We start from the raw sequence: 15504 nt of genomic DNA, 5'->3' as shown, positions 1-15504 counted from the left end.
TCGTATGTATAAAATGCAGTTTTCTTGACTCCAGATTTGCTGAATCAGAATCTCTGGAGATGGGACCCAGAATTATTCGTTCTTAATACGCTTTCCAGGTAATTCTGAGGTTGCAGGCTAAAGTTTAAGTACTACTGAGCCAGGGTAATTAACCTGGGCCTGTGGGTGGCCTGAAGAGAAATGGCAGCAGGCAAACATGGATATTTTTCTAATATGATAAGATTAGCATCTCTTCATAGGGGGTATTAGCCATTTGTGTTTCTTTTTATGTGAAATATTTACTTCCTTTTTCCTTTTTCCCATTGTGTTACTGATGTCTTTCTATTGACTTATAGACACTCTTTGTATGTAAGGGAAATTAACCCCTGACATATGTGTTGCAACTATTTTTTACTTCATTTGTTTGCTCTTTCAAGTTTGTTTTGGATTTTTTTTGCAAGTGAGAATGATTACATTTTTATATAGAACAGGCTGTTATAAACAATCCTGCTATTAGTTCCCTATTGCTGTGGTAACAAATTATCACAAACTTAGTGACTGAAAACAACACAAATTCATTATCGTACAGTTCTGAAGGTTGGAAGTCCAAAATGATGGGTCTCATGCCAGCAGGACTGCCTTCCTTCTAGAGACTCTAGGGATGAATTCCTTTCCTTGCCTTTCTAGCTTCTCAAGGACTCCTTCATTTTTTGGCTCATGGCCCCTTGCCGGCAATCCCATCATCTCTGCACATCCCCTTTTATGTCATGTCTCCACTATATCAGCACATGTGCACAGTTTCCTGGGTGTATACAAAGAGCAGAATTTCTGGGTTGTTAGTTAACTTTCTTTAACTTGTTTTCCCAGCTGGCTGTATGATCTGAGCTCCCATCAGCATTTCAAGAGTTTGCTTTGCTCACCAACACTGACAGCAAAGGTATTGTCAGACTTTTAAATTTTAGCCAATTTGAAGGATGGGTACTTGTATCTCATATGCATTTCCCTGATTATTGTTGAGTAGACTATCTTTGTCTATATTTATTGTCCATATGGATTTTTTCTTTTGTTAAATGCATATTAAAGTTTGTTTCCCTTTTTAATTAGATTGTTCTCATTAAAAAATTAATTTATAATTCTTTACATTATATATATCTATGTATCATTGTTGTATATATGCATTGTAAATATTTTTCACTCATTCTGTAGCTTGTCTTTTTACTTTTAAAATGATGTCTTACAAGGAATAGAAATTCTTATTTTTGAAATAGTCAAGTTTATCGTTCTTTTCTTTTATGGTTAGTGCTCCTGTGTCCTATTTAAGAATGCTTTTCACACACTTACAAAATATTGCCTTTCACAGTTAAGTTTCTAAATCATTTGAAGATGATTTTTATAAATGGTATGGGGTCAATTTCATCTTTGTTTTTCATATGTGTACCCTACCATCTCACTCCAGCACATTCATTGAAAAGAGTATGCTTTCTGTGCCATTTTCTGTAATATCAATTATAATAAACGGGCATGTGTGCATAAAATACAAAATATACAAATAAAATATAAATAAATAAAATGTTAAAAATAAACATAAAATGTGCATAAAAATATGTATCTGTTTTTAGGCTCTCTCTCGCTCTCTCTTTTTCCTTTTGCCTCTTTGTCTACTCTTACATTAGCACTAAGTTGTTTTAATAGTGTAGCTTTGTAGTAAATCTTATATCTGATACAGCAAGTCCTTCCACTTTGTTCAGTTCAAGAGTGTTTTGTCTGTTCTCGGCCAATAGCATTTCCTGTACATTTTAGAATCAGCTAACTGTTCACAGACAAATTAGGATTTTGATTAGGATTGCATAATATTTTACAATAAATTAGAAAGAATTGTCAGAATTTCAATTTTCAGTCATGTATTGAAATAAACAAGGAGCATCTCTTTACATTTTTAGGTTTTATTTAGTAAAGGTTTATTATTTGTTAAGCTCTTACAGAGACCTTTTTGAGGTTTATTCCTTGGTACTACTATAAATGATATATTTTCTTTAATTACCGTTTCTAACACATTTTCTTGCATATAGATATATAATTAATTTTGGCCTTTTGATTTTTATATACAGCAATTTTAGCAAATCCATATTTTTAATTCGAATGATATATCTGAATTTTTTTTTGATTTTTAGCTACACAATTATTTATTTATTTTTTTTAAGATTTTATTTTTTTCCTTTTTCTCCCCAAAGCCCCCCAGTACATAGTTGTATATTCTTAGTTGTGGGTCCTTCTAGTTGTGGCATGTGGGACGCTGTCTCAGCGTGGCTCGATGAGCAGTGCCATGTCCACGCCCAGGATTCGAACCGACAAAACACTGGGCCGCCTGCAGCGGAACGCGCGAACTTAACCACTCGACCACGAGGCCGGCCCCCACAATTATTTAATTTGACAATAATAATAGTTTGTTTCTTTCCAATCTTTTAACCTTCCCCCTCTACTTTTGTACCATCAGTAAAATATTACATGAAACTTTGGTAGTGAGCATCATTTTATTTCTCTATTTCACAGAGAAAACTTTTAATATTGTACTCTTATGTATGATATTTGCTTTGAAGATTTTATAGATACTTTGCATAAAGTTAAGAAAATCTCTTCTACTCATAATTTACTAAGAATATTTATTATGAACATATATTTTACTAAACATGTCCTATATGTTGAGAAGATTATATGATTTTTCTCACTTATTCTGTTTCTGTGGTGTATTACATGGATTGAATTTTCTAATGTTAACCCAATCTTGTGTTTTTGGTTATAAACCCAGATTTGGTCATCTTCATCTGGTTTGTTATTGAATTCAGTTTGTGAATATTCTGTTTAGGAATTTTCCATCCATGTTTATGAATGAAATTGGCATGTAATTTTCCTTTCTTATGCTGATCTTGTTGAATTTGTTGTCAAAGTTATACTAGCCTTATACAATGAGTTGGGGATTATAATATCTTATTCTCTTATCTAGAAGAGTAATATAAGATTGAAATTACTTCTTCCTTGGTGATTGGTTGTTGAGAGAGTTTGGGTAAATTGTACTTTTTATTTTTACTATGAATTTGTCCACTTCATCTAAATCTTCTAATTGACTGCAACAAGTTGTTTATAATATTCTCTTATTATTTTCTTAATATCTGTGCAATCTATAGTTATGTCCTATTTTAAAGAATTCTTGATATTTTTTATTTATGCATTCTCCTTTTGTTTTGCTCAGTCTTGCTAGGCATACGGGTTTTATTAGGTTTTTATTTGTTTCGTAGTATATACCTGATGATTTCAATATCTGGAGTCTTTTTAGATATTTTTCTGCTTTCTATTGTTTCTGCTGGTTTTCGCTCATAAAGTCTAGTTGGATTGGTCCCTGGGTCTCCTTGAATGTAGTAGTGTATTGTTCTCTTTCTTCATGCCTCTCCATGCTGCCTCATATGCAAAGATTTCTATGGGGTAGGAAGCTTAGGTACAGAAAATAGAGGTGACATCTATCCTTCAGCTTTGACTCTCCTACTAACCAGGGATGTGAATCGAGTTCCTATAAGAATGTTCTCTGATAATTCCATAGCTTTCCTACATCATCTAGACCTTGAAAGAATGTGTCATTTACTTTTAGAGAAATCTCCACTCCACAAGAGATCTGGAGAAATATTTACTTCCTAGTTTTGGTCGGCATTTCACTGTACTTAGTGGACATTCTGTGTGTGTGTGTGTGTGTGTGTGTGTGTGTGTGTTTGGAGGGAGAGGAATTGGTAACCATTTTTTAATTCTTTTTGAAGATGGGTTATTATTTTCAATATTTATCTATTGTTGTTATTTCATTTCATAGAGTTGAGTAGAGTAACAATACCTTGATTCTGCTATCATTAATTGAAAATCCTCATTGTCATCATTATTTTATCACATTTGTTAGTTTTTATTGCATAGAAGTTAAAATATATTCTTATTTTATTTATCTTATATAGCTTTTTCCTAATTATAACTTCTTGTTTGTCACGCTCATAGAAATATCTATAGTTAATGTGCTATGCCAGTGTGCCGTATTGAAATGGGTAAAGATTTAGATCTGGTTCAAATTCCAGGAATTCCACTGACTTGGTTTTTTTCTATGAGTGAGCTAATTTATTTCTGTAAATGCAATTTCCTCGTCTATTTCTTCCCTGGAAGATTTTGGGAGATAAAATTAGATACATTTATGTAGAGAAACTAGCACATACTGCACTCTCTTTGAATAGCATTCTTTCTTTCATAATTTCTAAAGTGTAATATCTTTAAGAGACTTACCATTTATTAAAACTCATGGCATTAGGTATATATGTTATTTTTTCTATATATTAATATTCAATTTCTAGTGATGGTCATTAAATATGATTTTCCTTATTGCCAAGTTTACATCTAAGTTTTCTAGGCTCACATTTACTTTTTTCTTTATATTAGAAGCAGATCAATTTTCCTGATGATTAAATCTCAATAATCAAGTTTATGGAAGATGATTTATGAAGCAGAATATAAATTTATTAATTTGCAGTGGGGGGATTTTTCCATGGGGGTAACTATAAAGTTCATATCCTCTCTTCAAAGGAGGTCCTCTATCTGCCCTAGAAATCAAGGTATCAATCCAAAAATTATGTATTGATCATAAAAAGAGAGCAGAGATGAATAGATATTTTGACATGCCCTTCCTCTAAGCTGCAGGTGTATCTAGTAACATACTGTTGCCCCATGAAAGGAAATACCTTTATTTATTCTCCCAGAGAACAGCATGATGAAAAGTCTGAACTTCTGCATATATTTAATTTCATCTATCATGCGATATATTGTTTTGATTTGTAAGTCTCACAGAGTTCTGGGAGCACTTTTCTGTTGCTACCATGATCTTTGTCATATGAAGAAAGCCATATCTTCATCCCAATTTTGAGGGGCTATTTTTCAAATATTTTGTAAACGTTTAGTTATTTTGAAAGTAAACTATTTTTTCTTTAGTTTACCCCTAAATTCTAACAACATACTAGTAAAGTCTAAATTTTTACATATATTTTCGCAAAGCATATTTAAGACAATTGGTCAAGATATGTTTTACAGTCTAATGAAATTGAGTTATATTGTCCCTCATTTTAAAAAGGCATCATCATGCTAAAGAATAATTTAGAAAAAGAAATCCTATTGAGAATGGTGGGAATTTGACAAGCAATGTGATGTAATCTAGGGGCTCAGTTCTCATATAGACTGTCAATGCAAGGATGACAGTCTACCCATCCATGGATTGCATGTATTCATGTGTTTGACAAATAATTATTGTTTCTGCTTGTCGCAGTGCTGATTCCTATGCATTACACATTAATTCAAAATTTGTTATTTAGTTACTTCCATATTCAAGTAATGACAATAAAATTTTTGGTGTACCTTTTAAAATAACCTAGGTACAAAAATATGTCTTAGAAACTGAGTGAATTGCATGATCTTGTTAGAAATAAGCTATTAAAATGTTGGGGCTATGTCTACAGAAAATGATGACTTTAGTTGACTCATAGCCCTTCTTTCTGGCAGTAAATAGACATCAAAACCAATTATCTATTAAGGTCACTCCTAAATTTGTAACAGTAAAGTTAAGTCATGTATTATCGGAGAGTGATTATATGTCTAAACACTCTATGGAGCAAGCATCTAATTAACTTAAATGATATAATATCATAAAGGTACAGATTAATGACAAGTGAGACCTGAAGACTTTCATATTTTCCACCATTGGGTTTTGTTATCCAGTCTATCAATAGATTAACTTATGACCCATTCTTCTTTACAGCAGAATGTTCAAGAAAGGCCTGTTAAATCAGAAATAGCCACTTTGCTCACTTGTGCAGGAGACACAGAGAATTCTGTGCCCAAAGGCAGTCCTTAACCATAACTGATGGTAGCTGTTGTCTAAATACATGATCTTCCTCATTTCTGGGATTACTTAACTCTGAAATGAGTGTAATACACAGGCTCCCGGGGTTTTCCCCAGGAGGGTTGCGCTTCAATTGCCCATGCTGGTAACTGGCTTTTATTGTCTGCTTTCTCTTCCCTGTTTCGTCTCCCCATTTGGGACCAGTAGTTCCTTCACCCTCATTCTCTTCACCCCGGATTGCCCTCAAATCCCAATCTAAAATATGAGAAGCCCAGGTTAATAATTTATCAAGCAGAAACTGGCATTCATTTTGAAAGAGATATCTATTAATTTGAACATAGAAAATATAAAGTATTTTCCTTTGAAAAATGTGACAAATTACATTCTGGGTCCAACAGGATACAAACTTTGGTAATTGGAATATAATACTTTGGGCAGTTCTGGGACAGTTCTTGAGGCAGGGCTCTCCTCCCTAGGTTTTGTAAAAGGGGGCATAGCTAGGTCAAAAGTACACAGCAGACTTGGGTATACCAAGTTTGGCGTAATTAAGCTTTGTTTGTAAAATTAGGGAAAGTATGTTTCCCAGGGTCAGCTAGAGTTTGTCTTATTTGAACTCAGTCACCAAGTACATGTGCAATAACTGGCATTATTTTCAAACTTTTTGAACAGTCTAATATCCTCTATCTTTATTTATTGCATGTGAGTTTTTTCAAGACATTTTGTAATGAGGTTTGAACGAATCTATTGCTTCATGCCCTTTTTCCAATTTCTTTTTAAATGTTGCTTTATTAAACGGCCCCGGGTTTTTGTTTCATTTTTGTCGCTTGGATTGCTACCAAGCTGTCATGGTGAAACCAGATAGTAGGAGTCCCTCATTAATAAACCTAATTATAGGTTATCAATCACCACTCACTCACCTGGATTATTGCAGTAGCTTTCTAATTAGTCTCCTTGATTCCAAGGTTTCCTTCCAAAAGTTTCAACATTGTAGCTGGAGTGATTTTTTAAAAATACAAATCTGAGTGGAGCACTTCTCTGCCTAAGCTTTCTAGTGAAATGAATTTCACCCAGAACAAGTCTGGGTTCTTACAATGGCCCTCAAGGTCAAACTCATCCCTTGTTACCCCTCAGACTTCCCTTCTTACTGCTTTCTTTCTTTCACTCTGTCCAGCCACATGGGTCTCCTTCTTCTTCCTTGAATACCCCAAGTATGTGCCTACCTCAGAACTTTTGCAATTTTTGCAGTCCCCTCTGCCTGAAGTGCCCCATACGCAGAAGCCACATGACTTATTCCTTAATGTTCTTCAGGTGTCTGCTCAAATACTACTTTATAACAGAGCCCTGCCTCAACTACCTTATGAAAAAGGCATCCCTCCCGTCCTGCATTCCCTATTCTAAGTTGCCCTGCTTTGTCTTTCTCTTGACCATTCACTGCTATCTAACACACTATATATTGTTTACTTGTTTATTGTCGGGTCTCCACCAAGTCCTTCCTATCCTGAACCTAAACTCCATGAGGAGGACTTTATCTGTTTTGTTTACCATCATATCACCACTGCTTGGCACAACTATTAGGCATTCAATAATTATCTATGGAATGAATGAACAAGTTGGTCAAGGAAAGAATTTCTGAAGAAATGATACTTAAATTGCTACCTAAAAGATGAAAGGATGCAACCATATGCAAATAAGGAGGAAAGTGTTTCATGCAGAGTGAACACCAGTTGCAAAGACCAAAGTATTTCCTCAATCCATTTCTTCTCACCTTCTCCATTTTATATCCTAGTCCAAACCACCATCATCTTTCCACCGTCATCTTTCACACCAGATGTAGGCTATTCTAGGATATGCAATGAAAATCCATTGAAATTGTTAAAATGGAGGCCTGGCTTAACCTAATTTTATATTTTAGAATGCCACATACGCTTATCTGTAGAAAATTGTTTGAAGAAGGCCAGTATGGGTGTAGAGAGTCTACTTCAGAGGCAGTTCTGGTAGGGTCGTGGCAGATCTCCTAATAGAAACTATTAGATGGCTTGAGATATATTTTAGTTATAGAATCAACAGGAATTACTAATGGATCAAATGTGAGGGGTGAAGGAAAGGATGAAATCCAGGAGGAGTCCTTAGTTTCTGGCTTGAGCAATGGATCAATGGGGTTACATTTACTGGGATGAGAGATGTTTGGGGGATAAAATTATAAGTTTAATTTTGAACATTTAAAAGGGGCTTGGATGAGGTCTCATAGAGACAGTGTAGAGTGTTAAGAGGAGAGGTCTTGGGACCAAACTTTAGAGGAGCATCACCATTTAAAAGTTGAGTAGATGGGGAACAAAGAAAAGAGAATAAGAGAGAGAGTGGCCAATGAAATATAAGTGATATTCCCAGCAGATGGTATTATAAAAGCCAAGAAAGAAGAGTGTTTCAAGGAAGAGAGAATAGTTACTTTCTCCCCCAAATTTAAGAAAGACAAGCACGGAAAAGTGGACCTTGTATAATGTATAGGTATTAGACAAATTTGACAAGGGCCATTCTGATGGACTGATGGGTGGGGTTGAAGTCTGAAGTGACAAGAGAAAGGAAAGAAAGCATGTGTACATGAGTCTTAAGAAGTTTGGTGAATCAAACAAAAAATGAGGCAGTAGCTACAGGGAGGGGTGCTGATGGGAATGTTCCAGGAGAGAGAGAGGGAGAGAGAGAGAGAGGAATGGTATAGGAAAGAGGTGATTAGGGAAGGAGCAAAGTCCTTGAGCTCAAATGAGGGGTTGTCTTTTTATATGAGCAGGACTTTAACTCCCTTGTAATAGGTGTGGGGGGAAGACGGGTGCAAATGCAGGTGGATGTGGAGATTTGGCAGAGGAAGATGAATGGACTTGAGATTGATGACTTTTATTTTCTCAGCGAACAACAGGATTCGGTCATCAACTAAGAAGGAGGAGGGAAGAGCGGGTGTGGGAGGTTTGAGGACAGAGAAGGTATGGAAGAGCAAATTAGTATAAGGAGATTGGAAGTTAATCAGAGAATCAGGTAGAATCGTAGGCGAGCATTTGATGTTAGTCTGAGATTTGAGATCAAGTATTTAAAATGCAAAAAGTCAACTCAATAATTTAGCTGTTTGTTTGCAGACAGAGATGGAGGGTGAAAGATTCGGAATATGAAGAGGGAGAGCAGGGCAAGGAATCGAAGGTGTTCACCAAGAGGTGACTGTGGTTGGACTCACGAAGCTTGGTTAGACAAGAGGGAGGTGAAGCTGACAGACAGTGGAAAGCGGTGGGAGTAAAAAAAATGGAAACGTTGATGAAGTGGAGGAACTGCAGCAACTGGAATACCTACGCAAGTGAGCTGGAACGGTCAGGAGGAGGTGAGATTGAAGCGTCCAGGTGCTGCCGTGCTGGGTTGTGACGAGGAAGCAGATGGCTGAAGTGGAGTGAGGAAAATGGAAGTATAGGAACTGAAAATCTGGGGTGTCTGGTACCTCACCCATGTGGTCATGTAAGTTACTGTGAATAGCCTTCAGGAGTTGGAGAGTCACAGAATACTGTGGGCCGGAATATGCATCTTCAGTAAAAATGGGGATGTTATTAAGAGGTTGGTAAATCTCACAAGGAGAAGGGGGATATAAGCAGATCACATGAGTCTGAAAGGCGTAAGGTTTTGTGCAAGATGAAGATGATAATGCTCTGGAAGTGGCATTGGAGAGCAAAAAGGAGATGCACCCCAATAAAGATGAAAAGGTATGATTTCAAAAGCAAATAAGAAGAAAAGCCATTTTAAAAGAAATAAACTGCTAATGTAAACAAAAATTTAAAAAGTTAGAGTATGAAAGAAAAGTGAAAGCATAAAGGCACTAAAAGTATCAAATAAAAGTTAAAAATGCAAGCTATTTATCATTTATTTTGACATTACTAAGCAGCACTCTAGAGCATAAGCTCCTTAGTAAAGAAATAAAAACAAACAAACAAAAGAGCTAGGAAACAGAAAATGAAATGAAAATAAGTTTTACAGTGTGAGAATAATTATTTCTTCCCCATATAGGATGAAATAACTACATTTGGTAATCTCTAATTATTCGTTATAGTCTAAATTCCCTCCCCCCTTACAATTCAGAAAAGATAATGGAGGCGTATCAATCATTTTATTGCTGTAAACATAGCTCTTTGAAAGTTACAAACTGACTTAAAATAGGCAACAGATGACCAAGCAAGGAACTAGCACCCAAATAATGCAAAAGCTTTATATTGAACCTTGAAGGAAAGCACCATGTTTTAAACATCACCAAAGATGAATAATAGAGTTTAAAAATATTTGTAAAATAGCAAAGAAAAATGTCAGACTAAGTACAGCTTGATGATAGTGTTTAGTCATTCAAATATAACTAAATGGAGGGAATGTAGACAATTAAACAATAGTTTATTCATTGTTTTAAAATTATTTGATGAATAATAGGTTGATCCATTCAAGCTTTTGTCCTAACAATAATTGAATAGAACTGGAAGACAGATTCTATTTCATGGATCCTAGTAATCTATGTGGACTGGTGTATTTTAGCTGAAGCCCCATCTCAAGATTTAGGCTCAGACATTGCCATTGTATTTTAAGATGTGAAGTACATCTTAAAAATACCAGAAATCCAAAAGAAGGTTGGAATTTATTAAATAGGCATGGGGAAATGTGGCCAATACTTTTAAAAGTTTGTTTTGGGTTTCAGATGTCTTTCCCAAATAGCCATGGCCATTTTAACCAATGATTATAACACCTCTAAACTCCTACCAAAGTCAAAGGGTGTCATATGTGTTATACCCCGACTGACATTCAAATACTGGTATAAATTCAGAAATGAGTCGTACATATAACTAAAAACATTCAGTTAGAGTGAATATGCAGGTTTTGAAGGTGTATAATTAGAATTCTGTAGGAGCATTACATTACACTGAATGAAGATAATGAGGCTAAAAACTTTATACGCGAATGTGGAACAGATGTCCAGATGAAGTTATATAAATAACCCCAAATAGATACTTTTTCTGTAAATTTTTCAGTACAAATACAGTTTCATCAGGCAACATACATGGAGGCTAGTAATATTTAGCAGATATATCTAGAATTCAATGTCACAATTAGCTGAAGATGGTATTTTGGTTGATATTAAATAACAAGAAAAGTATTTATGATACATTAGTTTTTGCCCCAAAGGGCCACCTCTTTAGAAAGTCAGATGTTTTATAAACATTAAACACTTTGTTTTCAAACTATATATACATAACAATTAAATTACTCTTTATTTCTTCTCTTTTTTAAAAAGCAAATTGATCTGAAATGCAGCTTGCAACATGGATTTGAATTATAACTATTCACTTATCAAATAATCCCCATATCTTTTCTTAGGTCTATGGAATGACCTAAAGCCTATGAGTTAGAGTAAAGCATTTAAAGAGAAGAATTAAATTCTGCCCAAAGGCTGTTCATTAAAAAAATAACATGCCTTTAGATGACTGTTAGAATGGTTGATGTCTTAAAAACGTATTTAAAAAATTAGGAGTAAAGAGTTAAAACATCAACATGTAACCTGAAAAAAAAAAAAAGCAATTTGATTTGAAAGTATTTTAAAGATTGATGACTAATATGGCAATTTTTTTCTTATCTTCCATGGTTTTATATAACTAATAGAGCTTAATAACAATGGTTATTCAAGACAGTCACTCTGGCTTTTGTTAGACAACCTTAGAAACATTTCTGGAAGGTATCAGGAGTCTTAAGAGAACACTTCTGATGATATAGAGCATCGAAGTGACAAGCAAGCTACCTGTGGTTAGATACCATTCCTTTTAATGAATTAACTAATGACTAATTAATAATTATTTTTATTCCTTCAATCTCCTGGATCCAGGCATACTCAAATTTATTTCAATAAATACCTTTTGACTTTATTTCTGGAAAGATTACACATCATTAATAAAACCCTCCAAATGGGAGAAAGAAATAAAAGAGTGACTCCCCGTGAATGATTTTATTTACACCTCTGCATTTTGGCATGCTACAGACTATTAAAATATTACATCGTCTACAGAGTTAAAATGAGATGTATATTGTGGCTCTGAACATATTGACATCGTCTGCTGTGACAGAGCAAAACAGCTCTAGGTAAAATAATTCATTCCCCTGCCCCCTTTGACAAGTGTTGGAAGTTGAATAACTATTCTCTGATCTTGTAACAGTTTGGGAAATTTGAGTAATTGGGAGGAACAAATCCTTAAAAGATTTTGTCATGTCCAGTTTCACTTTACTAAGAGCATATTAACACTGAATTTAGAAAAGGGAAAAAAATTCCTCTATCATGAGATAGTAAATTTACCTCTAAGAATGCTTTGATTCTATTTAGAGATTTTTAACCAGGTGATACTATATAAAAAACACACAGAATGACATATCATAAATAGTACATTACTAAATTTTGAAGCTAGAAAAATATCATACTATATAATTTGGAAATTATAAATTGGAGCATATATAAATCAAGAGCTTACTAATAAATCAAATCAGGAATGTGAAATTTATGCTAGTGAGAAAATTCAGTTAGGGGGTGGGATAAAGAAATGGATTGTCCAGTACAATTTCATTCTTGTTACACAATATCATCACTCTGTTAGAAGTGCCTAGTTGATCCCCTCGAAATAGCAGCAGAAGGCTGTTAAAAAGTACTAAACTCAACTAACCTAATTGTACAGTGTTACTTTATCAAACAAGTCTAGCTTTCCTCATTAAACATTTTACACATTCGAAAAACATTTTGTAGATCCCCTTAAAAAAATTCCCCCAAAGCTTAACCATACTGCAGGCTTTTTTTCACAGCTCAGCTTAAGTAAATCACTTTAGCTTAGGAGATGTGTAATGAAGAGCTGGATATAAATGAATGACACTTACTAAAAACACAATCTGAAAATATAATTCGGTTCCCGGCTGCTTCCTTGGAAGGTAATTTACCACCAGTGGTGACGACCATGTCAGCTGTTACTAGCTTCAAGCTGAAAACTACACTTGGCAGGTTTTCCTTTGTTAAGTTGGAGCCACAGTGTAAAGGGGAAAATTAGCATGGTATCCTGCAGCCTCGCCAGGACACCGTATTCATTAATAACGCATCTACCACTAAACACGAAGTAGAATCGGAAAAGTCCTTGACTCCAAGGGAATTTTAGCTGAAGCCCCATCTCAAGATTTAGGCTCAGACATTGCCAGTTTATCCCAAACGAATTCACTCTGTTGCCACTCTCTTATGGAATTTCCCTCCCAGGAAACATTTCCTAAATTGAGGTTTATTTTATCTAGTGCAATTATTAAGGTAGGCGTGCTTGGTGGCTTGTGAACTTGGCTGTGTCGCCAAATTTTTTTACTTTAATGGTTAACCCCGGTCTGAATATGTGGTTAGATTTTTATTTATATCATCTCTGAAACTGACAGAGCATTTGGCACATATTTGAAGTTCTTCCCACAAACATGATCACGTATTGCCTGTTTTATTCTTTTTAAATATTGCCTGAGCTACATGGCAAATCAAAACAGCCAAGGAGAATTATGCCAATTGCCATCTTAAGGCCAATGCTTTTACGTGACCGAGTTTTATTTACTGCACGTGCTGGAGTTACACTACAGCCACACAGAAGCGAAGAAGACCTGACAGGCCACACAGGCACAAAGAGGACCCTGTCTCAAGTTTCAGTTCACTGTCACAATTCCATTAGTATTAACTTAAGAAAAAAGTTTACAAATGCTAAGGCCAGCTCTCACCCAACAGCACAATTTCCATCTATTTTTCTCACTGTGGTTTCTTACCTTTCTCCACAATTACCTTAGCACCTAGTTGTGCGTCATAAATCACATTGTTAGTTTTTTGGTGGTGGTAATTGAACCAAAATCACAATTGCTGAGGAAAAGTGTGCTGGGATCCTGGCTACTTGGTGTACTGTACTGTACTGTACTTTGTGATTCGACTTCGGGCTGTGCTAGGGGAGGTGGATCCAAGGGTCTGGCTAAAGTGATGGTCAGAGGAGCTCCTCATGTGGCCAATAGTGGCTGTCCCCCCTATACTGCTACTCAGGCCCCCACCTCCTCCCAGGCTGCTCAGCCCCATGCCACCACCACTTATTCCAGCCCCACTGCCAACCAGGCCACTGCCTCCACTTATCCCGACTGGGCCACTAATTCCGGTTATGCCAGAGCCAGAGACAACCCTTTCTGTCACAATCACGTTTTGGGCATTTGATAACTCGGGGTGCATACTCAGACTGCCCATCATGCCAGAAGTTGGTCGGATTACTCTTTCTGTCACTACCACATTTGAAGACTCTCTAGGATCAGGGATGGTCAAAGTGGTGGGTAGACTTGAACTTGGTGCTATTACCCTTTCTGTCACTATAATGTTTGACCCATCTGTCAAGTCAGGCATGTCTAACATTCCATGAAAATCAGCTCCAGAGATTGGGCCGACCACTCTCTCTGTCACCACCACGTTTGATGCATGTCGATTATCATGAACGTGGACAGAGGGCCTCAGAGTGCCCGAGGTGGTGTAAGACTCGGTCACAGTGACATTACCATAGCCCAGAGGATCAGGAATAGGTACAGGATGCTGTACACCAGGTCCCGAGGGGTAGGTACTCTCAGAAATGACTGTGGTAGTGCCGAAATGTGGGGAGATGGGTGGGTGTCCACTAACAATGGGCTCTGTTCCCGGCTGAGGGCAAACTGGTTCAGTGCGCTCAGGTGGCCAAGAGGGATCAGGGTCTGGATATGATTCAACTTCTTTTCCCAGGCTGATATCTGCCAACTTCTTAAATTTAGGCCCCAATGTATCCAAGAAGCTATCATCCAAGTCTTCTCCAATGAAGCTACAACAACCCACGGAGCCAGCAGGGGAACCTACACCTTCAATGTCATATATGAGCAGACAGTCATTGGATGGGCGTCCTTCGTCTTCATCTGCATAAGCATATGCTTTCTGAATTTGTAGAGGAGAGAGAAAATGAAATTATGAATACATATTTAACAATAATAGAAGTCTTCATCATTATTTTTTCTACCAGGGCATTACCAAACAAGAATATATAAAACAAAATTCTAACATCTGTTAGAGATGCTTTAAAAATCCTTATATAATATTGCTTGCAAGAATTTGGTTAGAAATTATAACTGTAATTCAGATAATACATTTTGATTTTTAAAGTGTATTTAGACGTACTTCTTCATAATAGTGCACTTTGGACACAAAAGCACAAAAAAAATCATATGAATTATTTCGTAACCAAAATAGAAGGAGGTACATAAAAATGCTGAACTTGAAGTACACAAAAGTGTGTATTTTTAAAATTTGTTTTAAAAAGTTAGTTCGTGATGGATTTGGGCTCATTCAGGATTGTGTTTTCCTTCCTTCATGGAGTGAACATGTTGGTTCTGTGAAGATTTATTTCAATGTGGCTTTTTCAACAAAACAACAGGAAAATTTGACTCTGGGTCTATGCCACTTTTGGATTCAAAAATTGAAGGTGACCAAAGACAATTTTAAAAAATAGAATCTCCTTCAATTCAAAGTGAAAGCCTGCAGATGTACACTTTTATTTCAT

The 15504-nt window shown here is 35.9% G+C and overlaps 1 protein-coding gene and 1 long non-coding RNA gene across 3 annotated transcripts in view; one reads left to right on the top strand and one right to left on the bottom strand.

Annotated features, from left to right (window-relative positions):
- LOC139084843 (uncharacterized) overlaps positions 1-15504 on the top strand; it is a 154903-nt gene that overhangs the window by 122401 nt on the left and 16998 nt on the right. For both annotated transcript variants that reach the window (XR_011542645.1, XR_011542646.1), the window contains one exon: positions 847-916. This is a non-coding gene — a long non-coding RNA (uncharacterized lncRNA). The remainder of the gene's footprint in view (positions 1-846; positions 917-15504) is intronic.
- Positions 10007-15504, bottom strand: part of DSG1 (desmoglein 1) — a 37762-nt gene continuing 32264 nt past the window's right edge. The window contains exon 16 of the mRNA XM_070629836.1: positions 10007-14882. Within this exon, the coding sequence (XP_070485937.1) occupies positions 13836-14882 (1047 nt within the window). The 3' untranslated portion in view covers positions 10007-13835. The remainder of the gene's footprint in view (positions 14883-15504) is intronic.

Source organism: Equus przewalskii, chromosome 7 (assembly GCF_037783145.1).
Source record: "Equus przewalskii isolate Varuska chromosome 7, EquPr2, whole genome shotgun sequence".
Classification (NCBI taxonomy): domain Eukaryota; kingdom Metazoa; phylum Chordata; class Mammalia; order Perissodactyla; family Equidae; genus Equus; species Equus przewalskii.
Note: the sequence above shows the minus strand (reverse complement) of the source record. Positions and strands in the feature narration are given on the sequence as shown.